Raw genomic sequence first — 25,899 nt, 5'->3', positions numbered from 1 at the left:
GGCAATGCCAAAAGTTTTCATAAAACATCGTATTAGGAATATAACACATTTTTGTCTGGTATGTGAATTGATTCAAATTCTTTGGAGTACAGATTAACAACATATGTCACAATAAAAATGCACAATACTTTGACCCAGTTCTGCTTCCAGGAATTTAATACACAGGTACATAAAGAAGTATGTGTGAGTTTATTTCAGCATTGTTTGTCATAGCATACGTTGAGGAACAATTTAAATTTTCATCAAGTGGCCAGTTAAATTGTGGTGCAGCCATTGAAAAGAATAAGGTTCTATGAACTGAAATGTAATCACATCAAGATATTTTAATAAATGAAAAAACAAGATCCAGAAAGGTGTATAAAAGACTTCCATTTGTATTAAAATGCATATATTTTAGTTTGTGTATGCTTAGAAAATCTCTTGGAAGACGCAAAAAGTCTAGTCTCTGTGGTTGCCTTTGGAGATGGGAAACGGGGAGCTAGTAGGAGGAATTCTTACTACTCAAGGTATAAATATAGGTGCTGCTTGACTACTTGATTTATTCCAGTGATTGTTTGCAGATAACATTTAATTTAAAATATCTGTTTTTATAAATGTATGGTTTTCTTATGAAAATGATTTAATTGTAGGTCATGTGACATCCAGTTATAATTTTTAATATTAGAAAACTAGCCAGAAAATGGCACAATAAGACATTATCTGGTAATCTTCCAGGTACAATAATTGATATAGTAATGTTTCCTTCAGTGTATCATATAAGCATTGTTATAACAGTTTTCTTTTGATATTTTTTTGAGTATATACATTTTTTTAAAGATTGGCACCTGAGCTAACATCTGTTGCCAATCTTCTTTTTTTTCTTCTTCTTTTCCCCAAAGCCCCCCAGTATATAGTTGTATATTCTAGTTGTGGGTCCTTCTAGTTCTGCTGTGTGGGACGCCACCTCAGCGTGGCCTGATAAGTGGTGCCATGTCTGTGCCCAGGATCCCAATCAGCGAACCCCCGGGCCACCGAAGCAGAGTGGGTGAACTTGACCACTTGGCCACGGGGCCCGCCCCTTCTTCTGATATTTTTTGTACTCCAGGTGACAAAAATATTTCCCCCTTGAAAACTATAATGGGGAGACCTGATATTCTCTTGAAACAATTTAAACTAATTTAGTCTGTTTAATAAAAGTTATCTATGAACTGTGGCTGTCAGTTTGCTCCCATTTAATCTCATTCTCATTTTAAAATAAAGCCAAATAACCAACCTCCAGGATCTTAACATTCGCTAAAAAGAAGGAAATAGCCTACCATAAGCCTTTTGTTTGGAAGGAATGATGGTGTGACTAAAGTAAGAAATACGTTTATACGGATTATAAAAATATAGCAATATAAATTGATCAGATTTTGCCAGCATTTTCATTTGTTCGTGGTGAAAATTAATCACAGTTTCTCTCAAGTTTCTTGTAGGATTGATTTCATGCAAAGATATAATTAAATAAATGTATATTCCACGTCGAGTTCTAATGAAAGAGTCTGCGTTTCTCTGGGACATTTCTACTACGTGTTTCATCCCCAAGTAACAGACCTATGTTTATCCTGTTAGCGCAAGCCTCTGTGATTGGTTTTTGAGTAGGATAGTTTCTTAATTCCAGCCCATGTGATGGCAATTTGTGAAGTTGCCGAGATGTGGAATGGGAATGACTGAATCCTTCACAATCATTGGGCTTTCATTCATTCATCCTGACCCCCCTCAATTATCCATTTCCCTAGTAACCAAGAAACCCATAAAACAAATCGACACCATATACCACGGGAGCCAAGATTTTGGCTAAAGTCTATAAAGAGAAGGGTGTGTAAAACCCTTCATCTTTGGTGAACCCGAGGTCTTCTTAGTTGTAGATTCACAAGAGGGTAGCTTGTTAGTTCTATTTTTTTTATTCCTTTTTTTCTATTCAGATTATAAAATCTATTTTACATTTTTCTAGAAAATTTAAAGAGGAAATGTTTTTATGTGTTAGCATATTCTCTCTAGGTTTTAAATACTTTTTAAAAACAAGACTACATTATAATTAAGCAAGTTATTATAAGCATTTTAGTGATTTTTACAGAGCTATCTGTGACATTATTTTGTAAATGAATATGATTTTATGATGTTTCACTAAAACATACTTTTTAACTGTGGTGCTAGTTATTTGTGTGGTTTACAATTGCTATGGTTTACATCCTATATTCCTTCTATGAAAATGAGAATGTATCACAAAACAAAAATCTTACAGCAGATTTTGGATTTCTTTTGAACCTTGCAGGAAATTTACTAGGGCTCACAAATGAAGTTTCAGGAAAAATTTAGATAGGTATTGTATTAATAAATTGAAGATTTAATTGAGTTTATTAAGTGTGATTCCTTTAGGAGGTGGATTTTTATTTGAATGGGGAAGGGATGTCATAGATCTGTAACTGACCTTGTGTGGGGGGGTTGTGAGGGGTATTTCAAAATCACTTGGGAAATGGTTTCAAGAAGAGAAAGAAGTCCTCTCGATTAGGGGTTCTCAAAGTGTGACCCTGAGCCAGCAGCATCAGCGTCACCTGGTCTGAGATGATCAAAGGCATATTTGGAATAGCTCCGAATTTCTTTTGTACACTCACCTCCCTTCTCCGGGAGAATCATTTTACTTGATTGCTGAGCTACAGAATTTTTGTGGAGGAAGGAACTTTGGAAATCACTTTGTTCAAGCTCACATCCTTGTGTACTTAACACATACTTGTCTGTATGTGTTGTGTGTGACTGAAGCTGTTATGAAATATTTGCATAGTTTTTCTTCAGTTTCAATGTGACAATTTTGTAATTTTTACACTGTCACGAAAACTAACTGAACCATATTATTCAGTAATATATTTAGCAAATTGACTTTCTTAAATATTCTTGACAATATCAGAGCGTTTAAGAAGGCAAAGGAATGTCTGCATTCATTTTGGAAATAGTAACATCAAATGGTGAGCTAATGTTTGGAAAATCCTTGTAGAAACATTCCAAATCCTATTAATCATTGTTTTAAAAACTTCTACTGTGTCAAGTACCTTCGAATAGCATTTTGACAAGAGTTAAAAAAACAAACACTTGCTTTAATGTTGTAGTCTAAGAATATTTATCTATTTTAAAAATATCCTTAACAACTTGATCCAATTTAAAAATCTACACAGAACATCCCTTTCAGATTTGGCTAGGAAAGGTGTTAATTTTTACTTTAATTTTATTTTCTGAATTGTTTCCGTATTGTTTTAATGTGGGAGGTTTATATACTCATAAAAGTTTCTAAAGATGTTTTCCCAATAGGAAAATAAAATTTGATCATGTCCCAGATTTTTGGAATAATTTTCTTAGTTGTTTATAATATGTACGTAAATATTATATGTTTCTATATTTGAAAACTTAAATGTGCACCGTAGAAAATATATTTAATTCCTATACTTAAAAATATATATATTTTCTTCCTGACTGGGTTCTGATGTCAGTGGCAGGCCCTTATCCAAGGAATAATAAGATGTATTAAAACGGGTGATGACTTTATTGAGAGGCGATGAAATGGATTTTTCTGGGCTCATGATGTTATTTGTTTGTGATACATGTGCAAAGTGCTTAACCTAAACTGTGTGTGCAATGTTTTGGAGCAGAATTCATCTTTGTGAGAAGAATTGACGCCAGGCACTTGGACTCTAATATACGATCATTGCAGTAGCTAAGTCACAGGAAGCTGTTGACTGATCATCTTGCCGTGGTGCTATCACATTTTTTAAGAGGAGAAAGAAATCATCTATTAATATTTTTTAGTGGTTCTCTAAATTTAAATGGACAACATAAATCAGTTAGTTGGCAAGTAGAGAATACAAGATGGTATCCGTAATATTTCAGCTATACAACGGAGTTACATTATCTGTAGTTGGAATCCGGTATATGAGGTCAGGCTCGGGAGAAATTGCTCTGTGAATTCCTTTGAGTTTCTAAGATCCTTGGAAAACATACCTACTTCTGGAGAGTTCACCACATTTATGACCTATCTTTGCCATTCATTTCAAAGTATTTTCTTATTTTTCTTGATACATTCTTTTTGACTATGGATTATTTAGAAGCGTGTTGTGTAATTTCTAAGCGGTTGGAGATTTTCCTGTTATTCTTCAGTTGGTGATTCCTAGCTACATTACGTTATGGTTAGAGAATGCACTTTGATTTTAATTCTTTATAGTTTTTAAAGATTTTTTTTTTTTATGATGCAGAGTATGGTCTGTCCTAGTGAAGGTTCCATGTGTTGAAAAGAATGGGTATTCTGATGTTGGGTGACAACTGGCAGTGTTGGTTGATGATGGTGTTTTAGTTCTTTAGTATCATTGCTGATTTTCTCTCTACTGGTTTTATAGATTACGGAAAGAGGAAGTGTTCAAGTCTCCAACTACGATTGTGTGCTTGTCTGTTTCTCCTTTCAATTCTGTCAGCTTTTGCTTCATGTATTTTGAAGCTCCATTGTTAGGTACAATCACATTTACTATTGCTATGTCTTGTTAGTTTACTGACTCCCACTTTTAAGAGATGTCCCTCTTATGTCTGGTAATTTTCTTTGTTCTGAAGTCTACTTGTGGAATATTTATATCCAGCTTTCTTTCTTTTAAGAACTTTTGAGATATAATTGCCATATTATAAATTCACCCATTTAAATTTTATTGATTTTTACTGTATTCACAGTTTTGCGGCTATCACCATAATCTAATATTAGAACATTTTCATAATTCCAAAAAGAAACCCATGCCCAATAGTAGTCATTCTCCATTCCTGCCACTCTTCCTCCAGCCCCTTGCAACCACTCATCTACTTTATGTCTTTACAGACTTGCCTGTTCTAGTTAGTTCATATAAATGGAATCATACACTATACGGTCTTTTGTGACTGACTTCTTTCACTTAGTTAACGTTTTCAAGGTTCCTCCAGGTTGTAGCATGTATTACTACTTCATTACCTTTTATGGCTGGATAATATTCCATTGTAGTGATATATCGTATTTTGAAATTTATCCATTCATCAGTTGGTGGACATTTGAATTGTTTCTGCTTTTTGGCTATTTTGAGCAATGCTGCTATGAACACATTTTTTGTGAGGTTGTAAGAATAGATCTCTAGGTCATATGTTTAATCTTATTAATCATATTAAACTCTATATTTAACCTTTCACAGAACTGCCAGACTGTTTTCCAGAACAGCTGCGACATTTTACATTGTCACCAGCAGTGTATGAGGGTTTCAATATCACCATCTATTTGCTATCAGTTGGTATTGTCTTTTTGATTATAGCTATCCTAGTAGGTGTGCAAAGTAACTAACTGTAGTTTTGATTTGCATGCCTTTAATGACCAATGATGTTGAGAATCTTTTTGTGTCCTTATTGACCATTCGTATATCTTCTTTGGAGAAGTGTTCAGATCTTTTTGGCTATTTTTCAATTGGGTTGTCTTTATTATTAAGTTCTGAGCACTCTTTCTATATTTTGGATAAGAGTTCTTTACCAAATATATGATTTGCAAATATTTTATCCCATTCTGTGGGTTATTTTTTCATTTTCTTGATGGTATCCTTTGAACCACAAACTTTTTTAATTTTGATGAAGTCCAATTTACTGATTTCTTTTTATGTTGCTTATGCTGTTGGTGCCATATCTGTGAAACCATTGCCAAACCCAAGGTCATGAAGATATACTCCTGTTTCCTTCTAAGATTTCTTAGTTTTAGCTTTTACACTTAGATGTATGGTCCATTTTGACTTCATTATTTTGCATGGGATGTTGTAGGGGTCCAAATTCATTCTTTTGTATGTGGAGATACAGTTTTTCCGGCACCATTTGTTGAAAACACTATTCCTTCCTCACTGAATGGTCTTGGCACCCAATTCTGTCCCACTGGTCTATTTGGTCTTTGCAGTAAATTTTGAAATCAGGAAGTATGAGTTGTCCATCTTTGTTCTTTGTTTTCAAAATTGTTTTGACTATTATGGTTTCCTTTTGTTTCCATATGAATTTATGTTTAGCTTGTCAATTTCTAGAAAAAGGCAACTTGCATTTTGATAGGGATTACACTGAATCTGTAGATCAATCTGGGGAGAATTGCTATCTTAATATTAAGTTGTCTGATCTATGAGCTTGGGATGTCTTTCCTCTTATTTAACTCTTTAATTTCTTTCAACATTGTTTTATAGTTTTCAATGTATCACTACAAAGTACACAAACTCAGTGTACAAAGTATAATGTATAAGTTTTGTTAAATTTATTTCTAGGTATTCTATTCTTTTTGATACTATTGTAAACAGAAGTGATTTGTTTGTATTGTTCATTGCCAGTGTATAGAATTGATTTTTGGATATTGATTTTGTGTCCTGCCACATTGCTGAATCTGTTTATTAGTTCTAATAGTTTTTAGTGGATTTTTTGGAAACTTCTATGTACAAGATATGTCACATTTCTTCATTTTCAGTCTAGATGGATGCCTTTTATTTCTTTTTTCTGACCTTATTGCCCTGGCTAGAACCTCCAATACAATGGAATAAACGTGGTGACAGTGGATGTTCTTATCTTGCTTTTGGTCTTGGGGGAAAGCATTCAGTCTTTCTCCATTGAGTATGATGTTAGCTGTGGGGCACTTTATAGGTGCCTTTTATCAGCTTAAGGAAGTTTCATTCTACTTCTAGGTTGTTGAACAGCATTTTTTTTTTTATCATGGAAAGGTATTGAATTCTGTCAAATACTTTTTATGAGTCTATTGAGCTGATTTTGTGGGTTTTGATCTCTATTTTGTTGTTAAATCACTCATTGATTTTTGTATGTTAAACCAATGTTTTATATGGGTGTTTATAAATCCTGCTTAGTCATGGTGTATAATCTTTTTTATATGTTGCCAGATTCAGTTTCCTAGTTTAGTGTCTATATTCATAAGTGGTATTACTGTAGCTTTCTTTTCTTGTGATGTCTTTGTGTGATTTTGATATCAGGCTCATAGTGACTCGTAGAATGAGTTGGGATATGTTCACTCTTACTTTTAGAAGAATTTGTGAAGGATTGGTTTTTATTATTAAGTGTTTAGTAGAACCCCCAGTGAAGTCATCTGTGCCTGGGCTTTCTGTGGGAAGTTTTTTGATAGCTAACTCAATCTCTTATTAGGACTCTATTCAGGTTTTCTATTTCTTCTTCAGTCAGTTTTGGTAATTCATGTCTTTTTGGTAATTTTCCCATTTCGTGTAGTTTATCTAATGTTTAGCATATGGTAGTTCATATTATTCCCCTGTATAGTCATGTGTCACTTAATGATGTGTATACGTTCTAAGAAATGCGTCATTAGGTGATTTCTTCATTGTGCAAACATCATAGAGTCTAGTTACACAAACCTAGATGGTACAGCCTGCTACACACCGAGGCTCTATGGTGCTAATTTTATAGGACCACTGCTGTATATGTGGTCCATCACTGACCAAAACATTGTTATGGGTTGCATGACTGTATATCATATAAATATATGTGAATCTGTAGTATAAAATATAGGTAAGTAGTATATTATACATAAATAATTTAACACATTCAGTTGCCTCTATACAGCAGGGTTGTAGAGTTAGTATGTGGTCAACAGAATTACATTTTATAATTTATATTATGAGCAGAACAATGTAATAATATAGACTAATGCAAAAGTGCCAAAAACGTGCAAATTCAAGGGAAGTATCTCCATGTGAATCAACTACCAAAAAGCTTTTAAATAAAGAAATTTAATTTAACTTAATTTTATTCTAAACGTATTTAGAATACACAGCCTCCCTTTTTTCAGAGAAACTGATACATGTAAAGTGTGTTAATCCTGTGGTCTGTCAAGATCCAGAATGTGTAGGGAGTTATTATTCAGAGGAAAGAAAAATACACCAAGAGACATAGAAGAATAATTCAGGCTTTTAGTGTAAATTTTCTTGAAGGCTATAGCGTCCAACTTTACACAGTGAAAAGCTTCATTTAAACAATATTTATGCTATGAATGGGAAAAAAAGTTAAAAATCTCTTTCTTTAGGGAAGCTTACCTTCTAGTTGGGGCTTCCACTGAAATTTAATCTTCTTTAAGGGTCTTACCTCTTCAAAACTGCTTTCTCTTGTAACTGCTGCTAATTTTCTCTCTCTCCCTACTCTCTGTAAGCTTCCTTACCAGGGGGCTCGCTCTCCACTGCCCTACCTCCTCTTCTCCACTCTCTCTCCACCAGGGGCATCACCTCCAAGCCAGAAGCCTGGGGGTTTTTTTTGGTCCAGCGCGTCTATTGGGCCACAGGACAACAGCCAAGACCCCAGAACTCCATTTCATAAACATGATCTCCTCCTGGGCCAGTTTCCCAGGGAAGCCCATGAAAAGCATCTTCTTCACGATCTCTGTTTGTGTCATGAGAAATCTTGCTTCAGAATTTTTTGTGGAAGGAATTCTTTACCTACCTCGTCACATTTACTAGAATACATAAACTGATTTGGTGTACAGCTAACGTTATCCAAAGTAATGTCACCTATGAATTAGTGTATTTATAATCCACAAATCTTTCACTGAGCCAAAATAGATGGGTAAATATAAAGGTATCACCTTTACTATAAGAACATTTCAAAGACCAGACCCACCCAATTATGAAATGAATTTCATATTCAGAGAGAAGCGTATTTGAGCTAGTTGTTTCTGCTTTTTTATTCCATCAAGTCTATCACCAGAATTGCTGTGTTTTACGGAGTCAAGGAAAAGTGGCTCATTAAATTGTATTTATTTTTCTATTCTTTTTCCACTCCACCCTGCTTCAGCGGTAGATATTGAAGAGTTCTGGTGTGGCCGAAAGGCAGGTGGCTGCAATGGATGTGAGACAGGCACAAGTGCAGCTGCAACATTTTGTCGTCTCAAGGGGACCAGACTGCCAGGCCAAACCCTGGCCGTACTTCTCACTAGCTGTGCAAAACCCTTTAAATAACTTCTCTGTGCCTCAGTTTCCACTTCTGTTACAGTACCTCTTTTATAAAGTTTTTTATTAAATTAGTATTTGTAAATTGCCTATGAAGATGTTTTCAAAGTGTTTTTGTTAAGATAAAAAGGGATCATCAATAATGGGACATCAGATTCTGGTTTGATATAGTGACCATAAAAATGATTATCAGTTCTTGGGCATTCCAGCCTTTTTTTATCCATTAATGTAAAGCTAAGAAATTTAAAAAGGAAAGGAAACAAAGGGACACATAGTCAGTCCACTGAGTTTACTGCAAAAATCTAGTTAAACCCTAATGTTTAGGATTTGGGAAGGACCAGAGGCCACGTTTCTGGATGTTGCTATCAAATCTGACTGGAACTAGTGTGGCCATTAGCGGTGATTTCACAGAGGCTGCCCCTGAACATGGTGTTAATTTGGATTTTCTCTCTTTCAGACAGTAGTAACCTAGAGATTTTCATATTCAATCCAGAATCCACAGGCAAGCTAAATAGAAACATAATGCATCTGTTACTTTTAAACCTCCAGTTTGGGGGCTGTCTCCGTAGGCAGCCATTAAATTTCCATTTGTCTTTGTCTTCCTTAATTTGAAGAGGTGAATAAAAGTTTTATATGTTTTAACTAACAACAGGTTTTTAAAGGGTCACTTAAAAAGGAGGGATCAACAATCCTCTGAATCTGTTAATAAAAATTCCTTCCGTACAGTACTGAGTACCTGCTGTTTTGTAATATTTTTGCATTAGCGATTCTTTAAAATCTATGAAGCCACCATATCAAAGTTTCTCTTTCAGGAAGCACAGTATTATTTTTAATATTTAAGGAATTAAGAATTATATTTAATGGCATGGTTATACAAAAGGAAATTTTCATTTAGCAAGTTGGCAAAGATTAAAGGGAGATAAATTTAATACTGATATGGTCCCTCACATATGATTTAGGTTTAAAATGAAGGAGCCTTGCTACAAAGAAAATAATTTGGCAAAATGTTCCCAAATTTTAAATTGTAAAAAGTTCTCCTATAGAACATGAATCCATCGTAAATTATTTATCATAAGGGAATAGCCAGAGGTAGGTATAAATATTTATGGGAGAGGAAATTTTATAATATTAATTATAATACCAAAAAGATGTAAGCAAATGGAATAGATTGAGTAAGTTAAAGTTCGGTCATTGGTACCTTACATTTAAACAAATATATATTAGTTTCACAATATTTCTGATCATATTTATTATAAAACCCCCATACATACACACAGAAAGATAAACATAAACACACATACACACACACAGGCCATTCACCAACATTTTAATAGTAGTTATTTTGGCAAGATTGGTTTAAGCATTATGTTCCTTTTTTTTTTTTGCTCAGCGAGATTCACCCCGAGTTAACATCTGTTGCCAGTCTTCCTCTATTTTGTATGTGAGTTGCTGCCACAACATGGCTGCTGATGAGTGCTGTAGGTCCATGCCTGGGATCTGAAGCTGGGCCACCAAAGCAGAGTATGTGAAACTTAACCACTAGGCCAGGGGGCTGGCCCATTATGTTCATTTCTTTATACTTCAGTTTTTGATTTTTTACAAGTGATGATATATTACTTTTGTAATCATATGTATATACATAGCACATATATGTGTGTGTTTGTAATAGTTTAGCAGCTTTTCTAACAAACTAATTATAATTTGGTTCTGATGCTAAGCACCCGGAGTTAGCACAGACTCCCCACTAAGACTGCTTTCATTTAAGATGCCAGCCGTAAGTTTGGGGGTCTCCAGGCCACCCACACATCTGAGCAACTGGCTACAAATTCAGGTGTTCCCATCACCCCCTCAGGTTTGATCATTTGCTAGAATGACTCACAGAACTCTGGAAAGTGCTACATTTATGATTAAAGTTTTCTTACAAAGGATACAAATCAGGACTAGCCAAATGAAGAGACACATCGGGTGAGGTCTGGTAAGATCTGGAATTCAGAACTTTCATGTCTCCTCCCTGTGGAGTCTGGATGTGTCACCCTCCCAACATGTTGATGTGTTCACCAATCAGAAGCTCACTCAAACCTCGGTGGCAGAGTTTTTATTGGGTTTCGTTACATAGGCGTGGTTACTAGAATCATTGGCTGAGTGGTTGGACTGACTCTCCAGCCTCCTTCATCTCCCCAGAGCTCAGGGGATCAGTCACATATCACGTGGCTCACAGCCCCAGTCCTCTTAATCACATGGGGATGATCCTAGGATGATTAGCACATTAACATCTTCACTCAGCATGGATCCTCGTGAAATTAGAAGTTTATAAAATTTGAATGTTTAAAAAAAATATCAAAATTTACATTTATTAGGAGTTTTATCAGGCTGGCCCTGTGGCCTAGTGGTTAAGTTCGGTGTGCTGTGCTTTGGCTGCCTGGGTTCGGCTCCAAGGCATGGACCTACACCACTGGTTGGCAGCCACACTGTGGTGGTGACCCACACACAAAATAGTGGAAGACTGGCACAGATGTTAGCTCATGGCAAATCTTCCTCAAGCAAAAAGAAGATTGGCAACAGATGTTAGCTTAGGGCAAAAGAGAAAGAGTTTTATCAAGGCTTTCAAGAAAATTATAAGTAGTATTACTTTTAATCACTTATACATATATTATCTCATTTGAATTTTATACTGTGAAGTACTACACTAATATAAACTTAAATGTTCAATCTTTCATATTGCAGGATAATTAAATTAATAACCTCAATATTTGTATCTTGGAGATGTAATGGATATTATATTCGTCTAATTTTTAGAAGATGTCGTTAATGTAATTTTAATTGCTCTTTTTAAAGTCCATTTCTAGATAAATCCATTCAGGTGAATAATATAACATAATTAATGTCACTATCTTACGCTAAAGGCAAATCCTGTAGACACTTAGGCTGTACTCTAACCCATCTGTCTTTCATTTAGCTACAGGTAGGAAAAAGCTCTCCAGCAACATCTTCATTTTCTTTCTCCTAGTTCTTTCCAGTTTCAAACTCATTACAAACGGTGCTCATAAAATCATATCTGCTCGAACCATCCTCACTGGTGGCAGAAGATGGGAGTCACTGATGTCAGCCTGGAACCCAGTATAAAGTGTTACGCACGGTTGCTCAGTAATACATGTTAAACGGCTGACTGGCAGACAGCTCTTCTTTATACTACATTTGAATAAAGATAATTATTCTCGGTCTCTTCACCAGTTGGTTTATTTTATGTAGAAAATTATAGTAATAATGTGTATTTGTTGAGGATTTGCTATGTGCCAGGTACTGTTACATCCAAATGCAACCATTTTAGTCTTCACAACAGTTCTCTGAGGTGGATCCAGTGGTCATCATGCCCATGACACACAGCATCACCAAGAACAGAGTGTTCACTCAAGGTCACACAGCTATGAGGGATACCTAGGATCTGTCTGTCTATCTGAACCACTGTCCATACTGTCTGAAGTATGCTGCCATACACCTTTTACCAGCCATCAAATCTTCTGCCCTCCTCCAGTAACTTACCTTTTATACAAAGGACAGCATCTTCTAACATTTACATCTTAAACTCAAATAGGGGATTGTGGTAGATGAACCAGGACTTCACAGGAACTAGCTGTTTTCCTGCCCTTGCTGAGAAGCAGAAGGAATTGTACAGTGACCTCCTGCTTTCTTTTCTGTCCTCTCACAGCTGAAGGCACTGGCAATAGGCAGAGCCCAAGGTTTTAGTTTGCATATGCGTGTTTCCAAGCCCTGTGCCTAGAGAACTGCGAGATTCTCATGTGTCCGGAGGCTCCTTTGCGAAGGGGCGAGGACAGTGTCCAATACGTACTCAACTGCAAAGCGCTACTCATCATTCTCGGTTTTGTAACTGAAGTTTCAAATCCCCATGACGTGGCTCTGAAGCTGTGGTTTTGTTGAGCTTTGCTAACCTGTCCCTGTTTACAAAGCTGAAACTGAAGAGCGAGCATGTAACACAGCTGCAATGTTGGATGCGGCAAGTGGTGTCCATGTAAATGGTCTCCTGCTGTAGGATGCCACTGACAGCATCAGGGCTGCCTTGCAAAGCAACAGACCACAGCTTCACCAATCACGTCCTATCCAGGCCGTGTCTTCTTTTCCCCTTTATTATGTTCCAGGCAGCGTAGATTCCCCTGTATGTGGCTTAAGCCCTGAAAATGCAAAAGGCCTCTGCAGTTAAGAGCTCTCAGGACCAATGAAACGCTGGCCTGTTGTGGAGGCACAGTTCAGTTTTCCAATCTGGTTTCCATCTGAAGTAAAGCCAAAGTCAGTCTCTCCTCAACCTGTGGCACTTTTGGCCCTTGCTGAGTGATTGGGAAATCTGAAAACAATTCCCCGAATGTTAAGGGAGGATTAAGTTCCAACAGTCATGCTTGTACCAGCTGGAAATTATCCTCTCTTATATAACGTTTGGGAAAAAACTATGTTGTAAAATTTTATAAGAAAGGGAAGAGAATTTAACATAGTAAAAAAGAAAAACTAGAGGCTCCAAGGAGTGGGGAGGTAAACAAATTCTTGGAATACTGGTGGCTTGTCAGGCAATGTGTGGGTAAATTTTACTTAGTTCAAATTCATTGATATTAGTTTTTTAAAACATTTTTATAGATTTTTAAAATTTTCAAGATTGGTTTATTTTTTTCCAGTTGTTACTCAATCACTTGAATCAGATTTGATTCTCATTTCTGCCGGCATGGTTGAGAACTGCTCTTTTGCTTTTCATAATGTCAGTCTCAAACATGCCTGATCACAGAGACCACCTGGGACAGTGAAAATCTGTAAAAGTACATACTTCCAGGTCTGGACCCCAGAGGGACTATTCATTTTTGGGATTCAGAATTCTGGATTTTTTCCTTCAAGTTTTTATTTTGAAAATAAAAATATTCAGATCTCTATCTTCACCTAGATTGAGCAATTGTTAAAATTTGCCTCATTGCAGTATGCTGCACCGTTTGCCACTGTGGATAGCCGGATAGATGATGGATGGATGGATGGATGGATGGATGGATGGATGGATGGATAGACGGATAATGTGGCCCCTTTTCGACAAGGCACTTAATAATCTGTTCTAAGTAGTTTCCATCACGGTTCCTTCACAGTTTGCAGTCCCCATGGGTAATGTAGAAACGAACAACAGATGTTTAGTTAGAAGGTTGCTCTCAACATATAACTGTAAAATGATTCTTTTTTATTGTGAAATGATGTCATATATATAAATATGCATATTTAAATATATATGGCCTTTAAAGACTAGTAACATCCCATCGCCCCTATTCCCGCCCCCCCATTACTACTAGAATATTAGCAGGAACCTCAAGCCCCTGGGGCCGTGGCTACCCTTGCCCGCATCACTTCTCCTCCACATGTTACCATTTTCCTGAGTTTTATGTTACTAATTCCCTAACTTTTCTTTAAAGTTTTCCCCTATAGATATCAGAAAAAAAAAGTGTTTTTGTCTCATTTTCCTCCTTTTGAACATTCTTAAATGCTATCTTGTGTTCTCTGATGACTTGCTTTTATTGTTTTGTCCTGTGTTGTCATTTTAGGATTCATCTCTGTTGATGCGTATGGCTGTAGTTTGTTTGTTTCGCTACAGTATACTATTGCATCATATGACTGTCCTAGAATTTGTTTATCCAGTGTACCACTGATCGACGTTAGGAATGTTTTCAGTTTCTTTTAATATGAACAGTGTGTCAAGACCATTCTTATATATGTCCTTTGCATACGTGTGCAAGAGTCACTTGAGGGTACATTCCTAGGAGTGTCCAGAATTTAAGGTTCTAGAAATGTGTGGTCATTCTCCTAAACACCAGAGATTACCATCACTGAGGGAATAGGACCAATTCCTTTGAACTCCTTTGGTTGGCCCAGTTGGGTCTGGCTTTTTGGTGTGCCGCAGGATATTTTTTTAACCTTTAAGACACATGGGACACTGTACCACTAACTCCAGCTCCAGAGGTGAGTGGAAACAGTCCAAGACTTGTGGAATTCTGACCCATGCTTGGCAAGACAGTCATTTGTTCTGGGAATCTACATACTGGCTTACGCCATGGGGGTGCCCCTTAGTCAGCTCAGAACCCACATTGACTACTCACTCATATGGTCTTCTGATGCTTCTTTGACATATCTACTCAATATTGGTGACTTTCTACACTATGTGAAAACACAAATGACCACACTCTGTTCTCTGATAAACAGAACGACTCATTGGAAAGAAAATGGACTTTGGATTTAGAAGTACTTGACTTTAGCAGGGCTGGCCATTTACGTGTTAGAGAGATATTGTTATAATTAGAGATAAAATATGAAAAGTACTCGGCCCTTTGACATTTGATAAGCAGTCAGTAAATTATAGCCTTTGTTAATGTTGTTCTTGTTATTTATCATCGTTCAGAACGCAGAAGTCCTAAAATTCTTTTCTCTGATAACTTCTTTTTTTTTCCAATCTTGATTGAATCCATGAAATCCCTCCCCCACCCCTTGTTTCAAGTCTCATCTCAACTTCTAGTTGACTTCTCTGAGTTATTCTCGTAATGTTCACATTTACACATTTTTTATTCAAATGTTTAACGTGTCTTCTTTTGGCCTCTCCTTAAACATAACATGTCCCAGTTTGAACTGTTGATTCCTTCCCTCCCCAGTCCCCACCATTTTCCTCTCTATTTCGGTTGATAACATCCCATTAACCCAGTTTCCTGGCCTAAAAACTGAGACTCATCCTTGGCTCCTTTCTTTGCCTTAATCCATCAGCAACTCCTGCAGGTTCTGCTTCCACAGTATGTCGTACATCTGACCATATATAACCCTCTCCAGCATTCCCTCCCCAGTTTAAGCTCTCACCTGGATTACTGCTGCCACCCCTCCCTCACTGCTGCTTACTTCCGTTCTTGCCCCCTCAAGATAAAGTATAAGTCAGATCTCATCACTCCACTGATTAAAATCCTCCAAAGACTTCCCAACTGCAATTACAACAAATTCCAGACATTTCCGTGTGGCCCTCAGATGTGATCACACTCTGTCTCCATCTCTTACCTCTGTTCTCTTCCTTTGTTGCGTCTCAGTTGCACCTGACCTCATTCTCTCCCTTGAATATTCAAATCTCAGTGCCACTGCAGGGCCTTTGCACTTACTTTCCTGTCTTTCTGGAAGTCTCTTCCCACATTTTTAGTGTAAAGCCATCTTTCATATTTCAAATAGCTCAAAGGTCACCTCCTGAGAGAGACATTCTCTGGACTCCCCATCCATATTTTTCTTGAAATTTTTACTTTGTTTTCTTCATAACTGTGTTATCTAAATTTAAAGTTACATATTTGTTGACATGTTTTTTAATCTCACCCTGGGAGAATGTAAGCTCCAGTAGTGTCTGTCTGGTTCACTGCTGTATTTTCAACATCTGTAATAGTACCTGGTACATAATAGGCACTCAGTAAATATTTGTTGAATTAATGAAGGAATGAATGAAAGGTAACTGGAGGCTAAAACAATTATAGAACTTTACATGTATCACTAAGTAAAGTAGTAACTATATATATTTCCTGAGATATTAAAATGTTTTATTTTTCAGGACTAATTGGAACTCTTCAAAATGTCAGGTAAGTTTTTGTGAATAAATTTTAATATGCTTTATTTTCAAATGTGAATTGTGTGTTGCTTTCCTTTAAAAATTGGAGTTTATTTCATTTGGAAGTTTTTTATTGTTGTTTACCATTTGAGAAAAAAAATATATATATAAAAAAGTATATACAGACAGTCCCCGACTTACTATTGTTGGACTTATGATTTTTCCACTTTACAACCATGCAAAAGCTATACTCAGTGAGTAGAAACCATACTGTGAATTTGGAATTTTGACCTTTTCCCAGGTTAGCGATTCCTGGTGCATCCTCCATCGTGATGCTGGGCAGCGGAGCCCCAGTGGCTCCCAGTCAGCCCGCAATCATGAGGGTGAACAACTGAGACACATACCACCCTTCTGTCTGTCACTTTCAGTACAGTGTTCAGTGAATTACATGAGCTACTCAACACTGTATGATAAAACAGGGTCTGTGTGGGATGACTTTGCCCAACTGTGGGCTCCTGTGAGTGTTCTGAGCACGTTTAGAGTAGGCTGGGCCGAGCTATGGTGTTCGCTAGGTTAGGTGTATGGAATGCACTTTCATTTATGATATTTTCAACTTACAATTGGGACGTAACCCCATCCTAAGTCTAGGAAGATCTTTGTGTGTGTTTGTATATGTATATGCACATTTATAACACAAGCATTCTTATCTGCCTTTGATAGAAAAAGATTAAAAGAGATTTCTATTGGCACATCTGTACCAAAAGGTCTCTAAAGTATGTAGGGAAAATTAAGTAAAGGAAAAATGTGGGTAAGAATCTAAGTCTGCAAAGAGAGGTCATAGTAATAAAAAGCCCGTGACGCCAGCCTTCTTTCACAGAGGAGGGTTCAAAAGTAGGCCTGAGTTTTCAAGCAATGGAGAAGATGAAAGAAGGAGAGAATCACCGCATTTATGAGATTTATGTTTTTTATAGATAAAAGTCAACCAGTTAAGAAATTGAGAACTTCTCCTTATAGTGAGTCCAGGGAGAAATTTCTCTAATTTCAACAAGAGGACAAGGTGTAACATCATGAAAAGTGACTTCAATACAGTAGTCTCCCTTTTCATCCTGGGGGGATACGTTCCAAAACCCCCAGTGGATGCCTGAAACCACAGACAGTACCAAACCCTACATATACACTATGTTTTCTTTATACATAAACACCTATGATAAAATTTACCTTATAAATTAGGCACAGTGAGAGATTAACAATAATAACTCATAATAAAATAGAGCAATTATAACAATATACTATGATGAAAGTTATTGTAGATCTTAAACTCAGCATATGACTTTTTTCTTTATTAAGTTGAAGACTTTCACTTTTTCACTTAAAGGAAGCACTTTATGGCTTCTCTCTGCATATCCAAATGGCCAGCGTCACTACTCTTGTGCTTTGGGTCCATTAGTAAGTAAAATAAAGGTTACTTGAACACCAGCACAGCGATGCTATGACAGTCGAGATGATAACCGAACCGGCTTCTAAGTGACTAACAGGCAGGTGACGTCTACATCGTGGATCCCGTGGACGAAGGGATGATTCATGTCCCAGGTGGGACAGAGCAAGATGACCCAAGATTTAATCACGATACTCATGATAGCCCACAATTTAAAACTTATGAATCGTTTATTTCTGGAATTTTCCATTTAATATTTTCGGATTGTGGTTGACTGCAGAAAGCAAAACTATAGATGGGGGGGGGGGGCTGCTGTACCTCCCTTGTAGCAACTGCAATGACCTGGATTGCTTTCACTGGAGATGGAGGCTAAACCACCTCTTACTGAGTTTTGTGTGGCACTGCTGCTTTTTAAACCATTTAGTATTTATTGTGTTATGTTTTGAATTTATTTAAACACAGTCATTTTCCAAAAAGGATTAGGGAAAAAATCAGATTCACTCTACGTATGACTGAGTTTTCCATATTATATAATGGGAAAGAATTTTTGCCATTGTGCAGGGAACTTACATGGGTAGGAATCAGTCAGGTCAGCTGAAGCACGAGCATGAAAGCTCTTTGCTTTAATCATTGCACAATATAATTGCTTAGTTTTATTTTAAAATCTATATTCAGCCTGAAAATTCATCAAATATATTAATAGGTTGATGTCTAATAAGCATAATGAGTTATGTTTTTTTGTAAGAAATATGAGTGTATTTCAGATTGATTATACTCACTGATGCATACCAACAAGAAAAAATGAGCATATTCTGTCATCATATTATCATTTCTATTGTAAATCATGTCCCCTCGCTCTCCCTCAAGGTGTGGTCCCCACAGCCCCTGAGAAACCTGCAGAGGAAGGGGAGAACCGAGTAGAGGCTCCTGACCCAAGGCCTGATAACCCTCCTAACTACAAGTCCCATTGTGTGCAAGGTAAGTTAAATGTTCAGAGAGGATCTTTCCCTTCTCCAGAAAAACCATACTAATAGTTGATTGCTTTTAAAATTAGCCAATTAGTTGAGTGATTCAATAAATAAATATTCAATGCCCACAGGTGCCCAGTAGTTTACTAGACGTCAGTTAGAGCATATTCGTAGGCTACTGAGGAAGGGAGCTGTCCAAACATTGATGGTTTCTCTTCCTGTAGTTTGGAAACATGACGAGAGCGCTGTAGGGGCGCAGAAGACAGTAACTGACTCTACCAGGGGTTTAGGGGAAGCCCGAACTGAGGAAGTTAAGTTTTGTTGGCATGATGAGCTTCTCAATCAAAGAAGAGGGAGTGGGGCTGGTCAGGTGGCGCAGCGGTTAAGTTCGCATGCTGCACTCCAGCAGCCTGGGGTTCGCCGGTTCAGATCCCAGGGGCAGACCTATGCACCGCCTATCAAGCCATGCTGTGGCAGTATCTGACATATAAAATAGAGGAGGATGGGTACAGATGTTCGCTCAGGGCTGATCTTCCTGAAAAAAAAGAAAAAGGGGGAAGGGACCATGCCAGGCAGAAAGAACAATGTGTTCAAAAGCACCAGATCATGAAGGTCTGGTATGAGGCTGCATGGGACAAATGGCAGGCACAGTGCAGAGAAATGGAGGTGAATGGCCTTGAGTGTTGATTAAAAGGTTTGTGGTTCTGCAAATATTTTTCTAAGTCTGAATACACTACTGGTGGTGACTCAGGAAAATGGACACTCATACTGCTAGTGGAAATTTGAGTTATTATAGTTTTTTTAGAAAGTACTTGGGGAATATGTAAAGTTTTAAAAATTAAAAATACACTTACTTTTAACTAAGGAAATAGTTTTAATCAGGATTATATTTTAATACATTTTAAATGACTTAAAAAGTGATAGATAAGATGCAGAAATATTTCTTTAATGTATATTTAAGTGTCTATTTAGAGGTGGAACAGCAGGGCTTCCTTATCCCCTTTCCCTCCTGTGTCCCTGTGTTGTCTAGATCTGATCCAGTATAACCCCTCGTTACAGACTCAAGCCCTGCTAAATCCAAGGTCTGGACAATCCTAAATTATAATCACGCTATATCTGGCGATTTCTCTAAATTTACTTCAATGACTACCAACATGATCTATATAAACTTCTTTTTTTTTTTTTGGGGAAGATTAGCCCTGAGCTAACTACTGCCAATCCTCCTCTTTTTGCTGGGGAAGACTGACCCTGAGCTAACATCCATGCCCATCTTCCTCTGCTTTATACGTGGAATGCCTACCACAGCATGGATTGACAAGTGATGCCATGTCTGCACCCTGTATCTGAACAGCTGAACCCCAGGCTGCTGAGAGGCGGAACATGCGAACTTAACCGCTGCACCACCGGGCAGGCCCCCATAATCTATCTTATATTCACCAATAACTCTATCCCCGAGAACCTAGATTCCATTAGAACAGAAGTGCCACCGTTTCTAAGAAGTAAACATTGGTTATAAATCACATTCTGCTCATCTGGGAAAGTGTCTGTCTATTCTTCTCTATATCAAAAAATTAGCAAGAGAGTAGCATACAGCCTTCAAATTAAATGACTAGTTGAAAAATACTATAGTGCAGAAGATACAACTGATGAATTTTCAGTTGTGAAATATAACAAAAATTTACTGTGACCGCCACCTAGTGGCTGAACTATATACTTACTTATGATGCCTGACAAATTGTGTCCCTGTAATTCACATTAAGGAACTTGAAATACTATACTTCAAATATTTGGCATTAATGAATTTCTTTGAGTTCAATTAGGTAATTTTCATTTGAATTATAGTACTGGATATGTGTTGCCATTGAAAATAATATCTTCCATATATGTTTAAAAGTATGCTTAATAACGAAATCTTTATTGGATGTAGTCTATTTAAAGAGAAAATGACACAATTTCTTGAAATAAAAAAGGATGATTATATTCAAAATAACTAAGAGCACAAATCCCATAAAGCAGTATTTCTCTCAGTGTATTGGTAGGGCAATTCTCCATAACAGACTTTCTTTAAATAAGCGTGGAATCCTATAGTTACACAAAATTAAACGAGTTTTTTTTTCCTGCAGAATGAATCAGAACTCTTAACAGCAATTTCAAAGCTCAAAAGGGAGTAAAATAGGCTTGTTTCCCAAACATAATTTGATCATGTTTTTTCCTTCACTTCTCTTAAAATCTCTGAATAATACATACTTATAACAAAAATCACTTGGCTACATAAATTTGTATATAATTTTTCTTAGGAATATAATCTTTATACTGAATAGCCCCATAATCTAAATTATAATTTTCTTTCTGGTTTATTGATCCTCAAATTTTATTACATGAGAGACTTTTATATTAAAATCACACAGTTAATATCACAAGAATTAACCATCTACTCATTGAAATGATATAACAATTAGTATTCTTAAGATAGTTTATATGACTTTTAGTTGCATTGTTATTTTTAATAATAGTTCTTAAAAAGTGAGGAGGGATATCTGATTTCCAGTCCAATTTGAGGATTCTAAAGAAATTGAAGTATATTCTTCAGGAGCAACTGAAGCATGTAATTTCCTCCTTTCTTTTCTAAAGACATTGGGTCTTTTTTTCTCCCTTAGCTTTAATTTGACATTGCTTTTCTTACTGTTATTTTTCCTTTAGTCTCTCCTGACTCTCAGTCTCTATCCAGAGCTTGTATCCCCTACCTTTGAAAACTGCCCTTCCCTGGAGCTCCTTGGTCCACTGCCCTGCCCTGCGCTGCCCCGCCGCTCGGTCTCACAGATTCCATTCCCCCTCCATTTACATGCTCTCCTCAGAGGTCTGGGTAATACTCATGGTTTCATTTGCCTTTAACAACTTATGAAGCTCTTATCCCCTGCCGGTATCCATCTCCTTCCTCTAAGCTTACATTTCTAACTGCCTGTAGTCACTTCCCCTGGGTGACCCTGGACTCAGACTCAATGATCTTCAATCCGACTTTGGTGTTTTGCTCCTGAATACATACCTTCTAAATTTTCTGTACTCTGGAGATGCAGAGGGACCCTAGTCAGAAACTTGAGACTCTTTCCTTGCCGCCAGTCTGTTTCTAAGACAATGTTGTCTCTTGAGTGTCGATTATTATTTCTCCACTTTCTGCTCCTTTCATCTCAATCAAACTTCCTTGCCTTCCGTCCGGACTCCTACAGGCATGTCCTGCCTAATCTAACCTTCTCATTCACAAAGGTTCTAAGTGTAAAACTAATCACTCCACTTTCCATTTTATCCGCATACAGTTCAAGTTCTTTGCACAGAGTGTAGGTCTTTCCTAATTCTCACTCCCTCCCCACCTCCTTTCTAGCCTTGTCTACTAAATCTCCACACGTGGCCTTTAATCCCGCAGGACTGAGCCTCCCCTGTGCGACGGCTCGCTTTGCACCGGTTCTCTCTGTAAAACCTTCGCCCATCACGGAAGTGCTGTCTAGGTCTAATGTGTCAGCATTTCATCATGGGGGACCTCCTTTGCCTGGGTTAGGTGTCCTTCCTTTCTAATCCCTTCACACCTCATGCTTCTACTTATGGTTACAGCAATTACTCACTTCATGATAATCAATGACTTTTTCTCATAAATATGTGTATCCTTCACAGAATTGGATGTCCCTAAAAACAGATGTGTCTTTGAACATCTTTCTGTCGCTGGTTGCAAGCACACAGCTGGTCCTTGAAATGGGCTTGAGGAATGCTTCCTAGATAAAGAAATGTTTGATTTATCTCATAGCCTTACTTTCAGATAGTTTTAGGAGAAATGGCTTCATAATTCATGACTTTTATGAGTGGGATTTTTACGTGTAACCAAAAGGTCCCAGACCTCATCAGCTTCAAAAGCCACTCTTCCCTTTAATGCCCGAATCACTGGAATCTGAGCCTCTGTCCAGTTTGCCTGACAGGAAGTGCCATCTTTGCTTTATTTCTCATCCCAAAGAACTTCTCCGGCAATGTCCTTTCCTGCTGGTGGCTGGATTTCTCAGCATTGGCTGAGCCCAGACCACTGCTTGGCCTCTAGGCTCGTCACCTCTTGCTGTCCTGAGACCAGCTTTCTGCTGGCTAAGCTATTTTTTCCTGTACTGTGTTGTCCCCTGGGAGGTGGGGGATGTGCAGAACCTAAGAATTTCAGGACTTGAAAATAGCGGCCAGCTAGAGTTCCCCTTCCAGTCTACGGTTCCAAGGCTCCCCGCAGAATCCTGTTCTGGATATTCCTCTTCCCAGCCTCTGATCTAGGGAGAGTGTTAACATAATTTATTTGAGGATGCTTGTGTTTTAGTTCTGACTCTGCCATATATTAGGTATTGACCTTTGAGCAAGTCACTTAACCTCCTTATGCCTCAGTTTCCTCCTCTGTAAATGAAGGACAATAAGAGTACCTACCACATAGGGTTGATGTAAAGATCACAAGATTTAATACCTGTAAAGTACTTAGAACACTGCCTGGCACATAAGAGCTCAGTAAGTGTTAGCTATTATCATGTTGGTTTTTTTTAATAGTCAATGTAGCTCCCTTTAACAGGAGTTCCAGATCTGCCTGGTTTCTAGGACCCAGGAGAGCAGCATCTCCACTTTACCCTACTCTCTCAAGTCTTTTTCCTTCTGCAGAAGTGACCTTTTTGAAGAACAGCGGCCAGTGGAACCATCCACATTTTTCAGGAGATATCAGTCCCTGCCCTATACAGCTGTGAGCATTGCTTTTTGGTTACAGAAAGATACCAGATTACCTAGTCTGTTGACCCACGGTGCCCATGGCCTGGGTGACCTAGGGAAATGTGGCACCATTTGTGGAGCTTCGTCATCACAGCCAAGTTGGGCTTCCACTATCCAGTCTTGTTCCCTGTAGCCTTCTTACCTGGACATGAGGTGGATCTTGGCTTCTCATACCTCTTGCTGTCATCTGCCCAATAATTCTTGAGCAGATATACAAGAAAACACAGATATATGCACCTACATACACTATAAGAACAAACAGTAATTTTCAGAAAGAACCTACAGTTTAACCTATATTTAGGTCAGATTCCTTTTTTCCTCAAGGAGGGAATCCACAGAGAATGATCTCCAACCGTGGTGAAAACAAGCTCCTGTGTAATTATACATCACAGTTTTGTGACATTGTCTCCATCTTTTCCATTCCAGAATAGAATCTTTCCTCTCTTTACATTGGTTAAATCAAAGGGTCTTTAAATCAGTGGCTTTCAAAAATTCTTGATGATAATTTACTATGACCCACAATAAACAATACATATATATTTGTATTTACTTATATATGACCAACACAAATTTCACTGAGCAGTACTCAATATGGTGTGTATACAGCACACGGGCAGTATAGTATTTTCTATTTTATTTTAGTTCAGTCTAGTCAATTTTATTTATAAAAATTGCAGTTGTGAATCATTAAATTGATTTCACAGGCACAAATCTCTCTACCATTTTAAAACACTGAGTTAGAACAATGTTCCTCAAACTTAGTTGTTGATGAGAATTAATGAGATAGCTGTACTTGTATTGGACAAAATATACTTTAAGACAAAAATTGTTATTAGAGATAAAAGACATTTCATAATAATAGAAGTGTCAATCCATCAAGAAGACATAACAATTGTATACATATACATATACCTAAAAACAGCTCCAAAATACACAAAGCAAAAACTGACCAAACTAAAGGATGAAATAGATAATTCAATAAATTAATTGGAGACTGCAATACCCCACTTACGATAATGGATAGAACAACTAAGGAGAAGATCGAGAAGGAAATAGCAGCGATAAACAACACTATAAACCAAAATAGACATAACAGACATGTATAGAACACTCTACCCAACAATAGCAGAATATACATTCTTCTCAAGTGCACATAAGACATTCTCCAGAATAGACCTCATGGTTAGGCCATAAAACAAGTCTCAATAAATTTAAAACAACTGAAATCATACAGTTTATTCTGCCACAATGAAATAAAGTTAGTAATCTATAATAATAGAAGGAAATTTGGAAAATCATTAATATTGGGAAATTAAACAATACACTCCTAAATAACCAAAGAGGCAAAAAGAAATCACAAGAGAAATTAGAAAATACTTTGAGATGAATGAAACAAAAACACAATATACCAAAGCTTATGGGATGCAGCTAAAGCAGAGCTTAGAGGGAAATTTATAGCTGTATAAACCTACATTAAAAAAGACAAAAGATCTCAAATCAGTAACCGAACTTTCCACCTTAGAAATAAACCAAACCAAAAGCAAGCAGGAGGAAACAACTGAGATTAGAATAGAAGTAAATGAAACAGAGAAAAGAAAAACAATAGACATAATCAACAAAACCAAAAGTTGGTTCTTTGATAAGATCAACAAAGCCAGACTGACCAAGAAAAAATAGACTCAAATTATTAAAGTCAGGAATGAAAATGGAAACATTACTAACAACCTCACAGAAATTAAAATGTATTATAAGTTAAAACTATGAACAATTGTATGCCAATAAATTAGAAAATCTATATGAAATAAACAAATTCCTAGAAAGACGCAAGCAACTGATACTGACACAAGAAGAAATAGAAAACCTGCATAGACCTATATAAGAAGTAAAGAGATTGAATTAATAATTTAAAAATTTCTGACAAAGTAAAGCTCAGGCCCAGATGGCTTCATTAGTGAATTCTACCAAATACTTAATTAGGATTTTAATACTAACCCTTTACCAAAAAATGGAAGAAGAGTGAAAGCCTCCCAACTCATTCTATGAGGCCAGTATCACCCTATTAGCAAAGTCAGACAAGACATTACAAGAAATGAAAATTACAGACCAATATCTCTTATAAATAGATGCAAGGGCTGGCCCTGT

The 25,899-nt window shown here is 37.1% G+C and overlaps 1 protein-coding gene across 1 annotated transcript in view; it reads left to right on the top strand.

Moving 5' to 3' along the window:
• Nucleotides 1-25,899, top strand: part of PLSCR4 (phospholipid scramblase 4) — a 43,718-nt gene that overhangs the window by 3,197 nt on the left and 14,622 nt on the right. The window contains exons 3-4 of the mRNA XM_044754713.2: nucleotides 16,588-16,615; nucleotides 18,887-18,997. Of these exons, the coding sequence (XP_044610648.1) occupies nucleotides 16,609-16,615; nucleotides 18,887-18,997 (118 nt within the window). The 5' untranslated portion in view covers nucleotides 16,588-16,608. The remainder of the gene's footprint in view (nucleotides 1-16,587; nucleotides 16,616-18,886; nucleotides 18,998-25,899) is intronic.

This window comes from Equus asinus, chromosome 21 (genome assembly GCF_041296235.1).
Source record: "Equus asinus isolate D_3611 breed Donkey chromosome 21, EquAss-T2T_v2, whole genome shotgun sequence".
NCBI lineage: Eukaryota > Metazoa > Chordata > Mammalia > Perissodactyla > Equidae > Equus > Equus asinus.
Note: the sequence above shows the minus strand (reverse complement) of the source record. Positions and strands in the feature narration are given on the sequence as shown.